This window comes from Oncorhynchus keta, chromosome 19, assembly GCF_023373465.1.
Source record: "Oncorhynchus keta strain PuntledgeMale-10-30-2019 chromosome 19, Oket_V2, whole genome shotgun sequence".
Lineage (NCBI taxonomy): Eukaryota > Metazoa > Chordata > Actinopteri > Salmoniformes > Salmonidae > Oncorhynchus > Oncorhynchus keta.
In genome coordinates, this window is record NC_068439.1 from 64,172,627 (window position 1) to 64,191,615 (window position 18,989).

The 18,989-nt window shown below is 45.1% G+C and overlaps 1 protein-coding gene across 3 annotated transcripts in view; it reads right to left on the reverse strand.

Moving 5' to 3' along the window:
- LOC118398681 (centrosomal protein of 85 kDa-like) overlaps positions 1–18,989 on the reverse strand; it is a 109,963-nt gene that overhangs the window by 15,324 nt on the left and 75,650 nt on the right. For all 3 annotated transcript variants that reach the window (XM_035794254.1, XM_035794252.2, XM_035794255.2), the window contains exon 4: positions 3,144–3,229. In XM_035794254.1, the coding sequence (XP_035650147.1) occupies positions 3,144–3,229 (86 nt within the window). The remainder of the gene's footprint in view (positions 1–3,143; positions 3,230–18,989) is intronic.

Consider the following 18,989-nt stretch of genomic DNA (forward strand, 5'->3'; position numbering starts at 1 on the left):
AGAACTGCAACGCTGCTGGGTTTTTCACGCTGAACAGTTTCCTTTGTGTATCAAGAATGACCCACCACCCAAAGGACATCCAGCCACCTTGACACAACTAAGTCAACATGGGCCAGCATCCCTGCGGAACGCTTTCAACACCTTGTAGAGTCCATTCCCCGACACTATTGAGGCAATTCTGACGGCAAAAGGGTTGGTGCAATTCAATATTAGGAAGGTGTTCCTAATGTTTGGGATACTCAGTGTATGTAGGTTTGGTTAAGAATGCCACCTGGTGGTGAAATGAGCTTTTTTTCTCATTAATATGCATCACATTATAATATAAATAAATAATATATGCCATTTAGCAGACGCTTTTATCCAAAGCGACTTACAGTCATGTGTGCATACATTCTACGTATGGGTGGTCCCGGGAATCGAACCCACTACCCTGGCGTTACAAGCGCCATACTCTACCAACTGAGCTACAGAAGGACCACATTTTGAGGGAGATTATCAATAAAAGGGAAAGTGAACTGACTGCATTCAGCTGAAATGTGTCTTGCGCATTTAACTCAACCCCTCTGAATCAGGAGGCATACACTTGAGAAAGTCCAACTTTGAACACCCTGAACAGCCTACTGTTAACCCAACTCATGGCTAGAAACATAATGGTAAGAAACCGTTAATCCCATATCTAATGCACATAGCATCTCGTCTAATTCACTATAACGCCTAGGTACCAACAATTGACCAGTCTCAAGAATGAGCAGGCTGGGCTACGTTCAAATATGTATATAAACCCTGGATTGCTGATGCTATGTGTTGGCAATTGAGGGGCTTTGAAGCCATCGGTCGGCCATATTGGCACTACCCAGTAGGAGCAGTCCTCCATAGGAATGAATGGAATTCTACAGAATTTCAATTAAATGTTTTAGTGACAAAATTATATGTATTTAAGTATTTTGTTGTAGCGGGGCCAGTAACATTAGGTTAATTATACTTTAAGGAAAATGTTTTTATATATACAGTACCAGTCAAAAGTTTGGACACGCCTACTTATTTCAGGGTTTTTCTTTATTTGTACTATTTTCTACATTGTAGAATAATAGTGAACACATCAAAACTATGAAATGACACATATGGAATCATGTAATAACCAAAAAAGTGTTAAACAAATCAAACTATACTTTATATTTGAGATTCTTCAAAGTAGCCCCCCTTTGCCTTGTAGCCACCCTATGCCTTGATGACTGCTTTGCACACTTGGCATTCTCTCAAACAGCTTCACCTGGAACACTTTTCCAACACTCTTGAAGGAGTTCCCACATATGCTGAGCACTTGTTGAATGAGTAGGTGTGTCCAAACATTTGACTGGTACTGTATATATATTATAATTTTTCTGTTTAGCTCACATAATACACTGAACAAAAATATAAACGCAACATGTAAAGTGTTGATCCCATGTTTCAAGAGCTGAAATAGAATATCCCAGACATTTTCCAGACCCACAAAAAGTGTATTTCTATCAAATTCTTCGCACAAATTTGTTTACATCCCTGTTAGTGAGCATTTGACCTTTAACAAGATAATCCATCCACCTGACAGGTATGGTATTTCAAGAAGCTAATTAAACAGCATGATCATTACACAGGTGCATCTTGTGTTGGGGACAATAAAAGAACACTAAATGTGCAGTATTGTCACACGACACAATGCCACAGGTGTCAAGTTGAAGGAGTGTGCAATTGGCATGCTGACTGCAGGAATGTCCCCCAGAGCTGTTGCCAAAGAATTTAATGTTTATTTCTCTACCACAAGCCACCTTCAACATCATTTTAGAGAATTTGGCAGTAAGTCCAACCGGCCTCACAACCACAGACCACATGTATGGCGTCATGTGGGCGAGCAGTTTGCTGATGTAAACGTTGTGAAGAGAGTGGCCCATGGTGGCGGTGGGATTATGGTATGGGCAGGCATAAACTACATACACAATTTCATTTTATCAATGGCAATTGGATTGCACTAAAATATTTTGCCGAAATCCTGAGGCCCATTTTTTTAAAGGATGGCAGCACAGTATCTGTGACCAACATATGCATATCTGTATTCTTAGTCATGTGAAATCCATAGATTAGGGCCTGATGAATTTATTTCAATTGACTGATTACCTCACATGAACTGTAACTCAGTACAATCAATGAAATTGTTGCATGTTGCATTTATATTTTTGCTCAGAATATAATTTTAAAGTAAGCATTAATGTGTCTGTAATATAAGAAGTGTGGCAAAAATGAATGTAGACATTAATAAATGCATTTATATAGCTTCCAAAATATTTTTTTTTACACTGGTGGGGGAGTTCCAAGATGGTGGCACGGTGACTTCAAAACAGTGCCCCGAATCAGTCATCTAGTGTATATATATAAATCAATGGCTGGGTTACACACCGATCCCTCCAATTCAAAGCCCGGCCCAACCTTTCATGTTAAGGACAGTCTATGTTTCGGTGCGGCAGGGTAAGTCTCTGTGCTGTGTGACTGCTGTGTCTCTGCCTGTATTTCCTACAGTAATCTATGGGTGGGTGGTGATAGGTGACCCTGTCCGCTCCCCTCCCCTGGCACTGCCCAGCCTGACCTGTCAGCGCCAGCCTGCCACTCTGAAAGGGGACACCTCGGACGTGTGTGGCCGCATGCCGCCACACTGACATCTGCTCAAGGTCATTGAAAAAATGTGTGTCTGTGTGCCTCAAAGGGGTGACAGTGACAGTGTGTGGCCCATAGAAAAATGAATGCAGTACTGCCCCATCATATCAGAGACGACAGTGCACTAACCTTCCCCTGGGCAATGACACCCCGAAGGGAAGGGACACTTTCTCTCACAATGCTTTTCCTACTGCGACGAACAGAGTCAGACACAGTGGTGAAATATAATGAGGTGCATAGAGACTCAGTCAGACATGTGGTGAAATATAATGAGGTGCATAGAGACTCAGTCAGACATGTTTGCGGACCCAACACAATAAGACTGATTTTGGTGTGGTCCTCCTAGAATTGTTCTGGTGTGTTTTTCTCCAGCCTTAATTAATTCCCCTGCTTTTCCCAATGATTCAGTGCAGCCCTGCTTGTTGAAATGGCCCTCCTCTGTGCTCTGTATTACTGACCTGTCAATCTCCAGCTCTCTCTGTCGCAGCAGGCCCTCTTTGATCTTCACCAGAGTGTTCACAGGAAGGGAGGCTCCGCCCAGCTTCTGCACAAGAAACATACAAGTCGATCAGCACATTTACAATAACATCTAGTAAACAGGCCAATCCACATCAGCCTCAACAATATAAAGGTTTAACTAAGAGACACCCAAGCAAGCGACTCAACTAGCCAAAAGCCATTTTGCATTCATGAACTTAATGTAGTCCCTGATCTACTATAGTCTATCCAAACACATGAGCCACAGCTTAATTAAAACGTTCCATCTGTCTTCAAAGCCCACGTACAACTCCACACACTGTGCCTTCACACGTTCCTACAGTATATGCTGTATAGCCTAGCCCTCCTCTATGCAGGCATGTGGGAGAGGGTGTTGCGGCCAGGCAGGTAGGCGGGCGTCTCTTGAACATTGCATCAGTGGGTGACTAATCTCTTCTCGCATAACAAGGCTACAGCACAAGACTACAGTGCATTCAGGAAGTATTCAGACGCCTTGACTTTTTCCACATTTTCTTACGTTTACAGCCTTATTCTAAAATGTATTAAATAAAACGTTTTTCCCTCATCAATCTACACACAATACCCCATAATGAAAGCAAAAACATTTTTAGAAATGTTTGCAAATGTATTCAAAATAAAAAACAACAATATCTTATTTACACAAGTATTCAGACCCTTTGCTATGAGACTTGAAATTGAGCTCAGACGCATCCTGTTTCCATTCATCATCCTTGAGATGTTTCTACAACTTGATTAGACTCCAACTGTGGTAAATTCAATTGATTGGACATGATTTGGAAAGGCACACACCTGTTGATATAAAGGTCCCACAGTTGACAGTGGATGTCAGAGCAAAAACCCAGCCATGAAGTCCAATGAATTGCCCATAGAGCTCCGAGACAGGGTTGTGTCGAGGCACAGGTCTGGGGAAGGGTACCAAAAAAAGTCTGCACCATTGAAGGTCCCCAAGAACACAGTGGCCTCCATCATTCCTAAATGGAAGAAGTTTGGATCTACGAAGACTCTTCCTAGAGCTGGCAGCCCAGTCAAACTATGCAATCGGGGAAGAAGGGAGGTGACCAAGAACCCAATGGTCACTCTGACAGAGCTCTAGAGTTCCTCTGTAGAGATCGGAGAACCTTCCAAAAGGACAACCATCTCTGCAGCACTCCACCAATCAGACCTTTATGGTAGAGAGGCCAGACGTAAGCCACACCTCAGTAAAAGGCAAATGACATCCCACTTGAAGTTTGCCATCAGGCACCTAAAGGACTCTCAGACACTGAGAAACAAGATTCTCCGGTCTGACGAAACCAAGATTGAACTTTTTGGCATGAATGCCAAGCGTCACGTCTGGAGGAAACCTGGCATCATGGTGAAGCATGGTGGTGGCAACATCAAGCTGTGGGGATGTTTTTCAGTGGCAAGAACTGGGAGACTAGTCAGGACCGAGGGAAAGATGAACGGAGCAAAGTACAGAGAGATCTGCTCAAGGGCGCTCAGGACCTCAGACTTGGGTGAAGGTACACCTTCCAACAGGACAATGACCCTAAGCAAACAGCCAAGACAACGCAGGAGTGGCTTCGGGACAAGTCTCTGAATGTCCCTGAGTGGCCCAGCCAGAGCCCAGACTTTAACCTGATCGAACATCTCTGCAGCGACACTCCCCATGCAACCTGACAGAGCTCGAGAGGATCTGCAGAGAAAAATGAGAGAAACTCCCCAGGCACACCTGGCCCAGCAATCACTGCCAAAGGTGCTTCAACAAAGAATTGAGTAAAGGGTCTAATACTTATGTAAATGTGATATTTCAGTGTTTTAGTTTTTTACTAATTTGCAAAAATGTCTAAAAACCTGTTTTGCCTTTGTCATTATGGGGTAATAAATTGTGGCTGCTTTGCGTGATGTATTGTTGTCTCTACCTTCTTTCTCTTTGTGCTGTCTGTGCCCAGTAATGTTTGTATCCTGTTTTGTGCTGCCATGTTGTGTTGCTTCCATGTTGTTGTTATGTTGTGTTGCGACCATGCTGTGTTGTCATGTGTTTCTGCCTTGCTATGTTGTTGTCTTAGGTCTCTATTTATGTAGTGTTGTGTTGTCTCTTGTCGTGATGTGTGTTTTGTCCTATATTTTTTATTTATGTTTATTTTTAATCCCAGCCCCCGTTCCCGCAGGAGGCCTTTTGCCTTTTGGTAGGCCGTCATTGTAAATAAGAATTTGTTCTTAACTGACTTGCCTAGTTAAATAAAGGTTAAATAAAATAAAAAAATAACAAGACTATATAGCATAACAAGACTATATAGCATAACAAGGTATATGTTCCAGAAGGCTGGGCTGAAGCAGGGCCCTGGTGAGGAACTGTCACAGAGATCACGCTCTGCCCCTCTAACAGGGTGCTGAAAAGGTCCCATTATAAGGTCAGGTATGTCCTCGCTACCAGCTACTGCAGGAGCACAGGGCAGAGATTTGATTGTGTTTCATTTTATTAGGATCTCTTTTAGTCCTCATTTGGACTAATCTCCCAAGAGTCCCAAAGCATTAAAATACAATTTATAATATGATCACATTTTCACAGTTACAAACAGACATAATACATTGACATATTGACCAGATAAATATTCTAACAGTCAAAAAAGATAGATTGATTCTTCAGAGACCCGAGTCATGTTCAGTAGGCATGATCGTCTTTTTAAACGGAAAGACAAAAATGACTTTTCTTACAGAGAAATTCAGTTACCGCCTCTGTTTGACATGAGTTTCTGCAGTTTTCTGCCTGCTGATGGTGATCCTTTATAGTATAAGCTGGTCTCCGTCTCCATAAAGGGATGAATGGATTGTATGGGAGGCTGCTACATCTAAGCTGCAACATACACTGAGTGTACAAAACATTAAGGACACCTGCTCTTTCCATGACACAGACTGACCAGGTGAATCCAGGTGAAAGCTATGATCCGTTATTGATTGTTTCTTGAGCTGATGGTCGGGGGGCCAGGAACATAATTACAAATAATTTGTAGACTGCAAACTGATCGCAAGAATCCCAAACAGATATTATATTTGACTAAACATAATCATTTCACACCTTGCTTACATTTGTATATGATCACATGTGTCTCTCTATTATGCATGGGAATACTTTGGAACAGATTTTCATAATTACTATCTCTTGGAGCTACACTTTTATGTCCAACAAGAAACAATTAAAAAAGTAGTGATGCACCGATATGACATTTTTGGCCGATACCAATATCCGATATCTTCCTTGCAAAAAAAAACCTGATACCGATAACCGATATTTAACATTTTAGCGGCGTGTTAAGCATTCTAGTACAGTTAAATAGTTAACACACACACATGGACGCAGTGGTCTAAGGCACTGCATCTCAGTGCAGTCGTCACTACCGTCCCTGGTTTGGATCCAGGCTGTATCACATCGGGCTGTGATTGGGAGTCCCATAGGGCAGCGTACAATTGGCCCAGTGTTTTTAACTAATATCGGCAGATTCCGATATGTTCACTAATATATCGTGCATCCCTAAAAAAATGTATTTATTTTTGCTCTGAAAACTACCATAGGAAGGGAAGGAGAACGGTTAAAGAAGGATTTGTGTCTACAACACTAGGATCTCCTTCTGACAACTGTGGTGGTCTGGCAGTCATCATCCACCTCAGCCTTGGTAGCCCTAGGTGCTATGTGCACACCAATAACATGGATTCTGGACACATAACCACATTCTTCATTTTACAGCGCCTCCTATCAGATGTGTGTAACCCCTCAGTAATCCTCTCTTTAAAATAGTTCCAGTGACGGTCAGACTTTGAGTTAACCTGCCTGCCGCCAGGTTATAAATACCTCTGTTATTAATGCCCTCCCCAGCAAACCAGAACCTGCCTGCCACCAGGTTATAAATACCTCTGTTATTAATGCCCTCCCCAGCAAACCAGAACCTGCCTGCCGCCAGGTTATAAATACCTCTGTTATTAATGCCCTCCCCAGCAAACCAGAACCTGCCTGCCACCAGGTTATAAATACCTCTGTTATTAATGCCCTCCCCAGCAAACCAGAACCTGCCTGCCACCAGGTTATAAATACCTCTGTTATTAATGCCCTCCCCAGCAACCAGAACCTGCCTGCCGCCAGGTTATAAATACCTCTGTTATTAATGCCCTCCCCAGCAAACCAGAACCTGCCTGCCACCAGGTTATAAATACCTCTGTTATTAATGCCCTCCCCAGCAAACCAGAACCTGCCTGCCACCAGGTTATAAATACCTCTGTTATTAATGCCCTCCCCAGCAAACCAGAACCTGCCTGCCACCAGGTTATAAATACCTCTGTTATTAATGCCCTCCCCAGCAAACCAGAACCTGCCTGCCACCAGGTTATAAATACCTCTGTTATTAATGCCCTCCCCAGCAAACCAGAACCTGCCTGCCACCAGGTTATAAATACCTCTGTTATTAATGCCCTCCCCAGCAAACCAGAACCTGCCTGCCGCCAGGTTATAAATACCTCTGTTATTAATGCCCTCCCCAGCAAACCAGAACCTGCCTGCCACCAGGTTATAAATACCTCTGTTATTAATGCCCTCCCCAGCAACCAGAACCTGCCTGCCGCCAGGTTATAAATACCTCTGTTATTAATGCCCTCCCCAGCAACCAGAACCTGCCTGCCGCCAGGTTATAAATACCTCTGTTATTAATGCCCTCCCCAGCAAACCAGAACCTACCTGCCGCCAGGTTATAAATACCTCTGTTATTAATGCCCTCCCCAGCAAACCAGAACCTACCTGCCGCCAGGTTATAAATACCTCTGTTATTAATGCCCTCCCCAGCAAACCAGAACCTGCCTGTCGCCAGGTTATAAATACCTCTGTTATTAATGCCCTCCCCAGCAACCAGAACCTGCCTGCCGCCAGGTTATAAATACCTCTGTTATTAATGCCCTCCCCAGCAAACCAGAACCTGCCTGCCGCCAGGTTATAAATACCTCTGTTATTAATGCCCTCCCCAGCAACCAGAACCTGCCTGCCGCCAGGTTATAAATACCTCTGTTATTAATGCCCTCCCCAGCAACCAGAACCTGCCTGCCGCCAGGTTATAAATACCTCTGTTATTAATGCCCTCCCCAGCAAACCAGAACCTGCCTGCCGCCAGGTTATAAATACCTCTGTTATTAATGCCCTCCCCAGCAACCAGAACCTGCCTGCCGCCAGGTTATAAATACCTCTGTTATTAATGCCCTCCCCAGCAAACCAGAACCTGCCTGCCGCCAGGTTATAAATACCTCTGTTATTAATGCCCTCCCCAGCAACCAGAACCTGCCTGCCGCCAGGTTATAAATACCTCTGTTATTAATGCCCTCCCCAGCAAACCAGAACCTGCCTGCCACCAGGTTATAAATACCTCTGTTATTAATGCCCTCCCCAGCAAACCAGAACCTGCCTGCCACCAGGTTATAAATACCTCTGTTATTAATGCCCTCCCCAGCAACCAGAACCTGCCTGCCGCCAGGTTATAAATACCTCTGTTATTAATGCCCTCCCCAGCAAACCAGAACCTGCCTGCCACCAGGTTATAAATACCTCTGTTATTAATGCCCTCCCCAGCAAACCAGAACCTGCCTGCCACCAGGTTATAAATACCTCTGTTATTAATGCCCTCCCCAGCAAACCAGAACCTGCCTGCCACCAGGTTATAAATACCTCTGTTATTAATGCCCTCCCCAGCAAACCAGAACCTGCCTGCCACCAGGTTATAAATACCTCTGTTATTAATACCCTCCCCAGCAAACCAGAACCTGCCTGCCACCAGGTTATAAATACCTCTGTTATTAATGCCCTCCCCAGCAAACCAGAACCTGCCTGCCACCAGGTTATAAATACCTCTGTTATTAATGCCCTCCCCAGCAAACCAGAACCTGCCTGCCACCAGGTTATAAATACCTCTGTTATTAATGCCCTCCCCAGCAACCAGAACCTGCCTGCCGCCAGGTTATAAATACCTCTGTTATTAATGCCCTCCCCAGCAACCAGAACCTGCCTGCCGCCAGGTTATAAATACCTCTGTTATTAATGCCCTCCCCAGCAAACCAGAACCTACCTGCCGCCAGGTTATAAATACCTCTGTTATTAATGCCCTCCCCAGCAAACCAGAACCTACCTGCCGCCAGGTTATAAATACCTCTGTTATTAATGCCCTCCCCAGCAAACCAGAACCTGCCTGCCGCCAGGTTATAAATACCTCTGTTATTAATGCCCTCCCCAGCAACCAGAACCTGCCTGCCGCCAGGTTATAAATACCTCTGTTATTAATGCCCTCCCCAGCAAACCAGAACCTGCCTGCCGCCAGGTTATAAATACCTCTGTTATTAATGCCCTCCCCAGCAACCAGAACCTGCCTGCCGCCAGGTTATAAATACCTCTGTTATTAATGCCCTCCCCAGCAACCAGAACCTGCCTGCCGCCAGGTTATAAATACCTCTGTTATTAATGCCCTCCCCAGCAAACCAGAACCTGCCTGCCGCCAGGTTATAAATACCTCTGTTATTAATGCCCTCCCCAGCAACCAGAACCTGCCTGCCGCCAGGTTATAAATACCTCTGTTATTAATGCCCTCCCCAGCAAACCAGAACCTGCCTGCCACCAGGTTATAAATACCTCTGTTATTAATGCCCTCCCCAGCAAACCAGAACCTGCCTGCCACCAGGTTATAAATACCTCTGTTATTAATGCCCTCCCCAGCAAACCAGAACCTGCCTGCCACCAGGTTATAAATACCTCTGTTATTAATGCCCTCCCCAGCAAACCAGAACCTGCCTGCCACCAGGTTATAAATACCTCTGTTATTAATGCCCTCCCCAGCAAACCAGAACCTGCCTGCCACCAGGTTATAAATACCTCTGTTATTAATGCCCTCCCCAGCAAACCAGAACCTGCCTGCCACCAGGTTATAAATACCTCTGTTATTAATGCCCTCCCCAGCAACCAGAACCTGCCTGCCGCCAGGTTATAAATACCTCTGTTATTAATGCCCTCCCCAGCAAACCAGAACCTGCCTGCCGCCAGGTTATAAATACCTCTGTTATTAATGCCCTCCCCAGCAAACCAGAACCTGCCTGCCGCCAGGTTATAAATACCTCTGTTATTAATGCCCTCCCCAGCAACCAGAACCTGCCTGCCGCCAGGTTATAAATACCTCTGTTATTAATGCCCTCCCCAGCAAACCAGAACCTGCCTGCCGCCAGGTTATAAATACCTCTGTTATTAATGCCCTCCCCAGCAACCAGAACCTGCCTGCCGCCAGGTTATAAATACCTCTGTTATTAATGCCCTCCCCAGCAAACCAGAACCTGCCTGCCGCCAGGTTATAAATACCTCTGTTATTAATGCCCTCCCCAGCAACCAGAACCTGCCTGCCGCCAGGTTATAAATACCTCTGTTATTAATGCCCTCCCCAGCAAACCAGAACCTGCCTGCCGCCAGGTTATAAATACCTCTGTTATTAATGCCCTCCCCAGCAACCAGAACCTGCCTGCCGCCAGGTTATAAATACCTCTGTTATTAATGCCCTCCCCAGCAAACCAGAACCTGCCTGCCGCCAGGTTATAAATACCTCTGTTATTAATGCCCTCCCCAGCAAACCAGAACCTGCCTGCCGCCAGGTTATAAATACCTCTGTTATTAATGCCCTCCCCAGCAACCAGAACCTGCCTGCCGCCAGGTTATAAATACCTCTGTTATTAATGCCCTCCCCAGCAACCAGAACCTGCCTGCCGCCAGGTTATAAATACCTCTGTTATTAATGCCCTCCCCAGCAAACCAGAACCTGCCTGCCACCAGGTTATAAATACCTCTGTTATTAATGCCCTCCCCAGCAAACCAGAACCTACCTGCCGCCAGGTTATAAATACCTCTGTTATTAATGCCCTCCCCAGCAAACCAGAACCTGCCTGCCACCAGGTTATAAATACCTCTGTTATTAATGCCCTCCCCAGCAAACCAGAACCTGCCTGCCACCAGGTTATAAATACCTCTGTTATTAATGCCCTCCCCAGCAAACCAGAACCTACCTGCCGCCAGGTTATAAATACCTCTGTTATTAATGCCCTCCCCAGCAAACCAGAACCTGCCTGCCACCAGGTTATAAATACCTCTGTTATTAATGCCCTCCCCAGCAAACCAGAACCTGCCTGCCGCCAGGTTATAAATACCTCTGTTATTAATGCCCTCCCCAGCAAACCAGAACCTGCCTGCCACCAGGTTATAAATACCTCTGTTATTAATGCCCTCCCCAGCAAACCAGAACCTGCCTGCCGCCAGGTTATAAATACCTCTGTTATTAATGCCCTCCCCAGCAAACCGGGAACATTACCAGGACATTGGCTAACAATCCCATTAAAGCTGCAATATTTGGGCGAAACGACATAATTCACATAGAAATGTGCGTTATAGATCTGTCATTCTCATTGAAAGCAAGTCAAAGAAGCGGTAGATCAGTTAAATGTGCACTATGCTTCCCGTTCTTAAGTTTTGTTTTTGCATCCTTTATTTTGGTTTTGTACACCAGCTTCAAACATAAAAATAAAATATGTTTGGTGATGGAAAATATATTTCAAAGCGGGTAAGATGGTACAATGATTGTCTACACTATACTTGCTTTTTATTGTCACAAACTGAAATTAGGCTACTTATTAAAAACATTTCTTATACAAATAATTTAAAAATGCAATAATTTATTATTAAATCATACAATCACTACATAGTGCACCTTTAAGTTCTAGTTAGGATTATATCTAGCATTACATTGACAACATCCTCAAAACATTCAAAGAATGTTTTTGATAACAAAATGTTTTAAACAGAATGTTCTCCTAAAACTCCCTACAATGGTGTGCACAATCACCACAGAACATTCCCCGAATGTTCTTATTAGGTTTCCTGGTAATGTAATAACACAATGTCCCAGTAATGTTTTTACAACATTATGTGGGACAAAATGTGGGGAACATATCTCTTGTGATTTCCCCATTCTGTTCCCACAAACTAATGAAACATTCTGGCAACCTTTAAAGTACAGACAAAATGTCTTCTGGGACATTCTTGCAAGATCAGGTGAAAGATTTAAACAAACATAGTATAATCATGAGCATAACTAGACAGTGTTTGTGTTATTAGAACATTTAGGTTAACCTAATGAATGTTCTGTGAACATTCACAGAACCAATTTTGGTTTGCTGGGAATCAGCTGTAGAGCTCTTGTCTCTGTCTCTCTATCCCCCCCCCCAGAGGCTTTTCTGTAGTGACAACAAACAAGAGGTGGGGAGTTTCCACAACACTGAGCAGCTGTGTCAAGTAGCCAGGGCAGGCCAGGGTAAGTCAAGTTAGGATAAGACAGGCCAGGCCGGGGTAAGACAGGCCAGTAGGGCCCACAGGGACTGGCCTGAACTCTGGGTCCCACTGCTGGCTTTGGCCCTCTCATCACAACACAGACAAACAGCCGGCCTGGGACAAGGCTAAAAACATACGTCAATGCTCGTTAGTTCTGACAATATCGGCAAGCATTAGTGTTTACCTCTTTTGCTGCAAAGGAAACAGAGGAAAGCCCCAACTCCCCTTCGTTTTAGGCTGGTCTAAATAGAGCGTAAATACCAAGCATGACAAGTTGAGGAGATGTCCCCATGTAGAGGAAACTATGTGTGTCTCTGGAAGCAGGAACAACACACAGGAGCGGAAGTCGCTGTCCAAACAGACCAAGGTCTAAATTCGGACTGGTGGTTTCTGTCCCGCCCTGCCTCTCTCAGTGACATTGCTGTGAGAGAATGAGGACACAAGGGAATGAACTGGGGATCCATCCAGCACAAGGAAATTCCCTATTCAGTAGATTCTCCATCACCCTTAGGAGGTCACACGAGTCACTAAGGCACCAATACTGATAAAAGAGTCCACTATCTAACTCTTAACAGCCCACTTTACTTCATTGACATGTCCCTCTTTGATCATCTCAGTTAACAGGAAGAAACCCACTGGAGTGTGGCTCTACTGCCGCTGAAACCACATTGATGGATGATGGTCGATTTTGAACATGGAACTAAAAACTAAATGGCATTGTATGCTGGATACCACTTTCTCTGGGAATCAATGAAAGAGAGCAGACTGTTCAATTGAGAGAGAAAGAGAGGGAGACACACAGAAAGTGAGAGAGTACGTTAAGAGAGACGGGATGAGTGGAGGGGTGAGCTTGTGTGTCACCATTCAGTCGAAGGCTCTTGGGTCGGGCCTGGGAGGGTTTACTTTAAGATTAGGGGCGAATGCCTGGTCTAAGGCATAGCTGTCATTCCCTACCAGCTGATAGCACCCAACACAACACACCCACCGCCCTTTGACTGAGTGTGTCACCGCGGGACTGCTAACCTCACAACACACCCACCGCCCTTCGGCTGAGTGTGTCACCGCGGGACTGCTAACCTCACAACACACCCACGTTTTTATACGGCAATGGTTTAATTTCATGCATCAACCGCAGAGAGACCTAAGCCTAACCCCAGCAGCCACCCCTAGACCCAGGTTCTGGTTACCTCTCATTGTCACTGGCCCAAGACCATACTGTATATATCTGTCTCTCCGGCAACAGGCTTTCATCTAAAGATCATTGTTGTTCTCTTTCTCCACACAGTCGTTTCAACCAATTACAGTACCAACAGCTGCTACCAGCTCAAGTCATTACACTGGGCTGAACGCTGGAAATGCCAAACGTCAAGTTTCATTTAGGTTTATTTATCTGCACCATACAGGGAGATAGAAACACACACACAACGAGCCTAAAGAACCAGGAACCAAATCATCTTGTATAACATGTCCCACATACACTGAGTGTTAGGGCTGACTGAGTGTTAGGGCTGACTGAGTGTTAGGGCTGACTGAGTGTTAGGGCTGACTGAGTGTTAGGGCTGACTGAGTGTTAGGGCTGACTGAGTGTTAGGGCTGACTGAGTGTTAGGGCTGACTGAGTGTTAGGGCTGACTGAGTGTTAGGGCTGACTGAGTGTTAGGGCTGACTGAGTGTCAGGGCTGACTGAGTGTTAGGGCTGACTGAGTGTTAGGGCTGACTGAGTGTCAGGGACTGAGTGTTAGGGCTGACTGAGTGTCAGGGCTGACTGAGTGTTAGGGCTGACTGAGTGTCAGGGCTGACTGAGTGTTAGGGCTGACTGAGTGTCAGGGCTGACTGAGTGTTAGGGCTGACTGAGTGTCAGGGCTGACTGAGTGTTAGGGCTGACTGAGTGTTAGGGCTGACTGAGTGTTAGGGCTGACTGAGTGTTAGGGCTGACTGAGTGTTAGGGCTGACTGAGTGTTAGGGCTGACTGAGTGTTAGGGCTGACTGAGTGTTAGGGCTGACTGAGTGTTAGGGCTGACTGAGTGTTAGGGCTGACTGAGTGTTAGGGCTGACTGAGTGTTAGGGCTGACTGAGTGTTAGGGCTGACTGAGTGTTAGGGCTGACTGAGTGTTAGGGCTGACTGAGTGTTAGGGCTGACTGAGTGTTAGGGCTGACTGAGTGTTAGGGCTGACTGAGTGTTAGGGCTGACTGAGTGTTAGGGCTGACTGAGTGTCAGGGCTGACCCCATTTAGTCGACTGGTCGATTGTTTGGTCGATAGGCTGTTGCTCGACCGAGATTTCTTTAGTCGAGCAGTCGCATTTATATATATATTACTTAGGCCTATATATATATATATATATGAATATAATTTCAATACTTCTATAGGCTACTGCATCAGTCAATCATTCATTCGTTCCTGCCATCACAAAGCATGCAAGACAATCATGCTTTGAAACGCAATGAAGCATTTTTGTTTTGAAATTACATAACAAAGGGAGCTTTGAATAATTAGCCTAAGCAATAAATAAACCACAATTCACGAATGCATGCAACTATTTTCAGTCTTCTGTAATAAAGGCTTTATCTATATTTTTTCCATTAGTACAGACTCTCTGGTACACATGTGTGTTTAGTGTTTAGTGTTGTTAACACTGTCCCAAATGGTCAGAATAAATTATAACATTGTAATCTAACAGCAACTGTTTGGCACATAATACTCACACAACACTTGCTCCTATACCCTCCTTTTTCTGGATCTCCAGTAGTTTCCACCACTAAGTCAAATGTCTTCCAAAGATCTGACCTCCCCTTTCCCTCCTGAGCAACCTGTAAATATTAGCCCGTTTCGAGTTGCTTTTTCATGTCCTTCGCATCCATTTTGCTGTCGACATCACTGTGTTCAGAGTTTGTTATAACCAATGTGTTGATGTGATTATGATAGGCTATAGGTCAGGCTTAAGGCCACATGCATACGATGCTTACATGTTTCACGTAAAGAGAGCAGGGTTTGAGGGAATAGGGAATATTTTTTGTAAACAAATGAGTGATTTTGGTAACAGAACTTTTTCAGTCAGAAGCAAGTAAGAAACTAAACGGATGAAATGATGTAGCAGCTTGGGCACGGACAGCACAATAAACACTTACTGTGCTGTGGTGCCGTTTCACTGCAGTAGGGAGGAGAGCGAGTCAACGCCCACCAGTCACAACGACCACCAGTCACACAGTCATTTTTTGAACAGAGTGTCACCATCGGGCTCTTACTTGAGTCATTTGTGTGTCTTAATTATTTAATCAAACCGTGTGCTTCAAGCATCAGAGAAGCTCAGTGCATATGTAGTTGGTTTTACTCGGTCAACCAAGATTTGTTGTGGTCGGGGACAGCCCTACTGAGTATACAACACATTAAGAACACCTGCTCTTTCCATGACAGGCTGGCCAGGTGGATACAGGTGAAAGCTCTGATCCCTTTTTGATGTCACTTGTTAAATCCACTTCAATCAGTGCAGATGAAGGAGAAGAGACATGTTAAAGAAGGATTTTTTAGCCTTGAGACAACTGAGACATGGATTGTGTATGTGTGCCATTCAGAGGGTGAGTGGACAAGACAAAAGACTGAAGTGCCTCTGAACAGGGTATGGTAGTAGGTAACAGGCGCACCAGTTTGTGTCAAGAACTGCAACGCTGCTGGGTTTTCCATGCTCAACAGTTTCCCGTATATAAAAACCACCCAAAAGATATCCAGCCAACTTGACACAACTGTGGGAAGCATTGGAGTCAACATGGGCCAGCATCCCTGTGGAACGCTTTCAACACTTCGTAGAGTCAACATGGGCCAGCATCCCTGTGGAACGCTTTCAACACCTTGTAGAGTCAACATGGGCCAGCATCCCTGTGGAACGCTTTCGACACTTTGTAGAGTCAACATGGGCCAGCATCCCTGTGGAACGCTTTCAACACTTTGTAGAGTCAACATGGGCCAGCATCCCTGTGGAACGCTTTCAACACTTTGTAGAGTCAACATGGGCCAGCATCCCTGTGGAACGCTTTCAACACTTTGTAGAGTCAACATGGGCCAGCATCCCTGTGGAACGCTTTCAACACTTTGTAGAGTCAACATGGGCCAGCATCCCTGTGGAACGCTTTCAACACTTTGTAGAGTCAACATGGGCCAGCATCCCTGTGGAACGCTTTCGACACTTTGTAGAGTCAACATGGGCCAGCATCCCTGTGGAACGCTTTCGACACTTTGTAGAGTCAAAATGGGCCAGCATCCCTGTGGAACGCTTTCGACACTTCGTAGAGTCAACATGGGCCAGCATCCCTGTGGAACGCTTTCGACACTTTGTAGAGTCCATGTCCCAGCGAATTGAAGCTGTTCTGAAGGAAAAAGGGGGGGTGTTCCTAATGTTTGCTACACTCAGTGTATGTCAGTATATTTATAGTTAAAGGCATTGTTACTGGGATGTCTTTCACCAAGTCAAATGACTATCTTCCTGGCAGAGCTTGTTACTTAAAGATCAGATTACAGCAGCATACTGTAATTATGTTAGGCCTACTGTTCAAAGTGCTGCTGGCTAGTTAGTGTGGCTTGAGTTACAAGTAACACGGCACAGCTATGACTCAGGTTCCACTAAGAGAAGTGAACATTGCTAGCTTGTTAGCACCTACTGCTACTACATCTCACCAGCTGGAGTTACAAAATGAAAGAGTGCAGTTGTATCAGCTTCTTCGTATTTCTACTTCCAACAGAAATGGCATGTTTCACCAAGTCTATCTTGGACCATCCAGTCGAGGTCAGCATTTGGCTTTGGGGCAGATTTAAGCTGCATCGATATGTTAGCATTTAAAATGAACCTGGCACATTCGGCACAACACAACTTCCATGACTTCCTGTGGAGATGGCTTACATTAAATGACACCTGAGAGCCAAGCAGGCTAATTATTGTCTCTCTCTGGCTCTCTGCTGGAGGGGAGGTCTAGGAGAGCCCTGGAGACCTGGCAGGCAAAGTCACTATACTTTCATATGGTGGGGCAGTATGGAGGAGAGAAAAGCCTGAACCTCTCTTTCCTCTCTCCTTCTTTCCTTTCCTCTCTCCCTCCATTTACTCTCTCTCCTGACTCCCTGTCCCCTGGCTACTGCCGTGGCAAGGCAAAGTGAGCTCCACTTTGTCAAGTAGCACAGCTAATCTGCTGCCAATTCTCAGAACGTTATCGCCCCCGCCGCCCTCCTCCCAGGGCTCTCCAGTCCAGACACCCCGGAGTTCAGCACTCTCTCCCAGCCTTGCACACACACCTCCCCCTCCACTGACACGCCACCCCCGAGCATTGAAACATCGGGACAGGGACTGCCCTGATCTGACTGCCCTCATTCAGAGCCAACTCCACCATATAATGTAGTTACAACGGTCAAGCATAACTGACCCACATGACCTTAATGGCTCAAAATGGTGCCAGCTGGACTGCATCACATGACTTTCAGACCACAAAGTGACAACAAAACCTAGTAGACTGGGGTGTAATCACTGTCCACATGCTCTGGTGAGGCTGTCACACCTGACTCCTTTCTATACACACCAACATGATGACCTCTTTCTCTGAATTGCCTTGTGAAAGCCTACCACTGTAAGATTTCTCAGATTGCGATTTATAATGGAGTGTTTTTGGATTGCGTGAACACCAGTAGTTGTGTGATGGCGGGGATGCAGGGTTGTGTTCCAAACAAAAGAACTACAAGTCTGCTTGCTCTAGTTCCTCAACGGCACAGCTAGGGGAGCTCAAAAAAAAGTACATTATAGTTGAAAACTCTTCTTTGAGTCATGAAATGCATTGAAATGACTTAGGAACTGTGCACACTGTGGAGAGGCCACATAGAGACACCAGTTTGTCCTCTCACTCAAACCCTTGTCATTTTTTGGTCTTATATTGCACCTATCCCACATTTTACAGGAACTGTCTGATCATCTTACTGAATGTATACAGAATGTGTTCAGATTTTGTTATCAACAAATCCGGCTGAAAATTACATGAAAGTAAAATGCACAGTGTAATGTTTGGATTCAGTCTTGTGTCGTCGGGTGAATTGTTGTGTCCTCACAGGTCTAATAATATTCCCATAATATCCAAACTGGTCCCTTTAAATTGCTACCATGCTTATTTTATTTAACTAGGCAAGTCCGTTAAGAACAAATTCTTATTTACAGTAACGGCCTACCCCGGCCAAACCCTAACCAGGACGACGTTGGGCCAATTGTGAGCAGCCCTATGGGACTCCCAATCACGGCCGGTTGTGAGACAGCCTGGAATCAAACCAGGGTCTGTATAGCACTGTGATGCAGTGCTTTAGACCGCTGCGCCACTCGGGAGTCAAAATGCACTTCATATTTCTTCTGTAATACAAATGTCAATTTAACCCTATCAATATAGGCTAATTGTCTCGAGT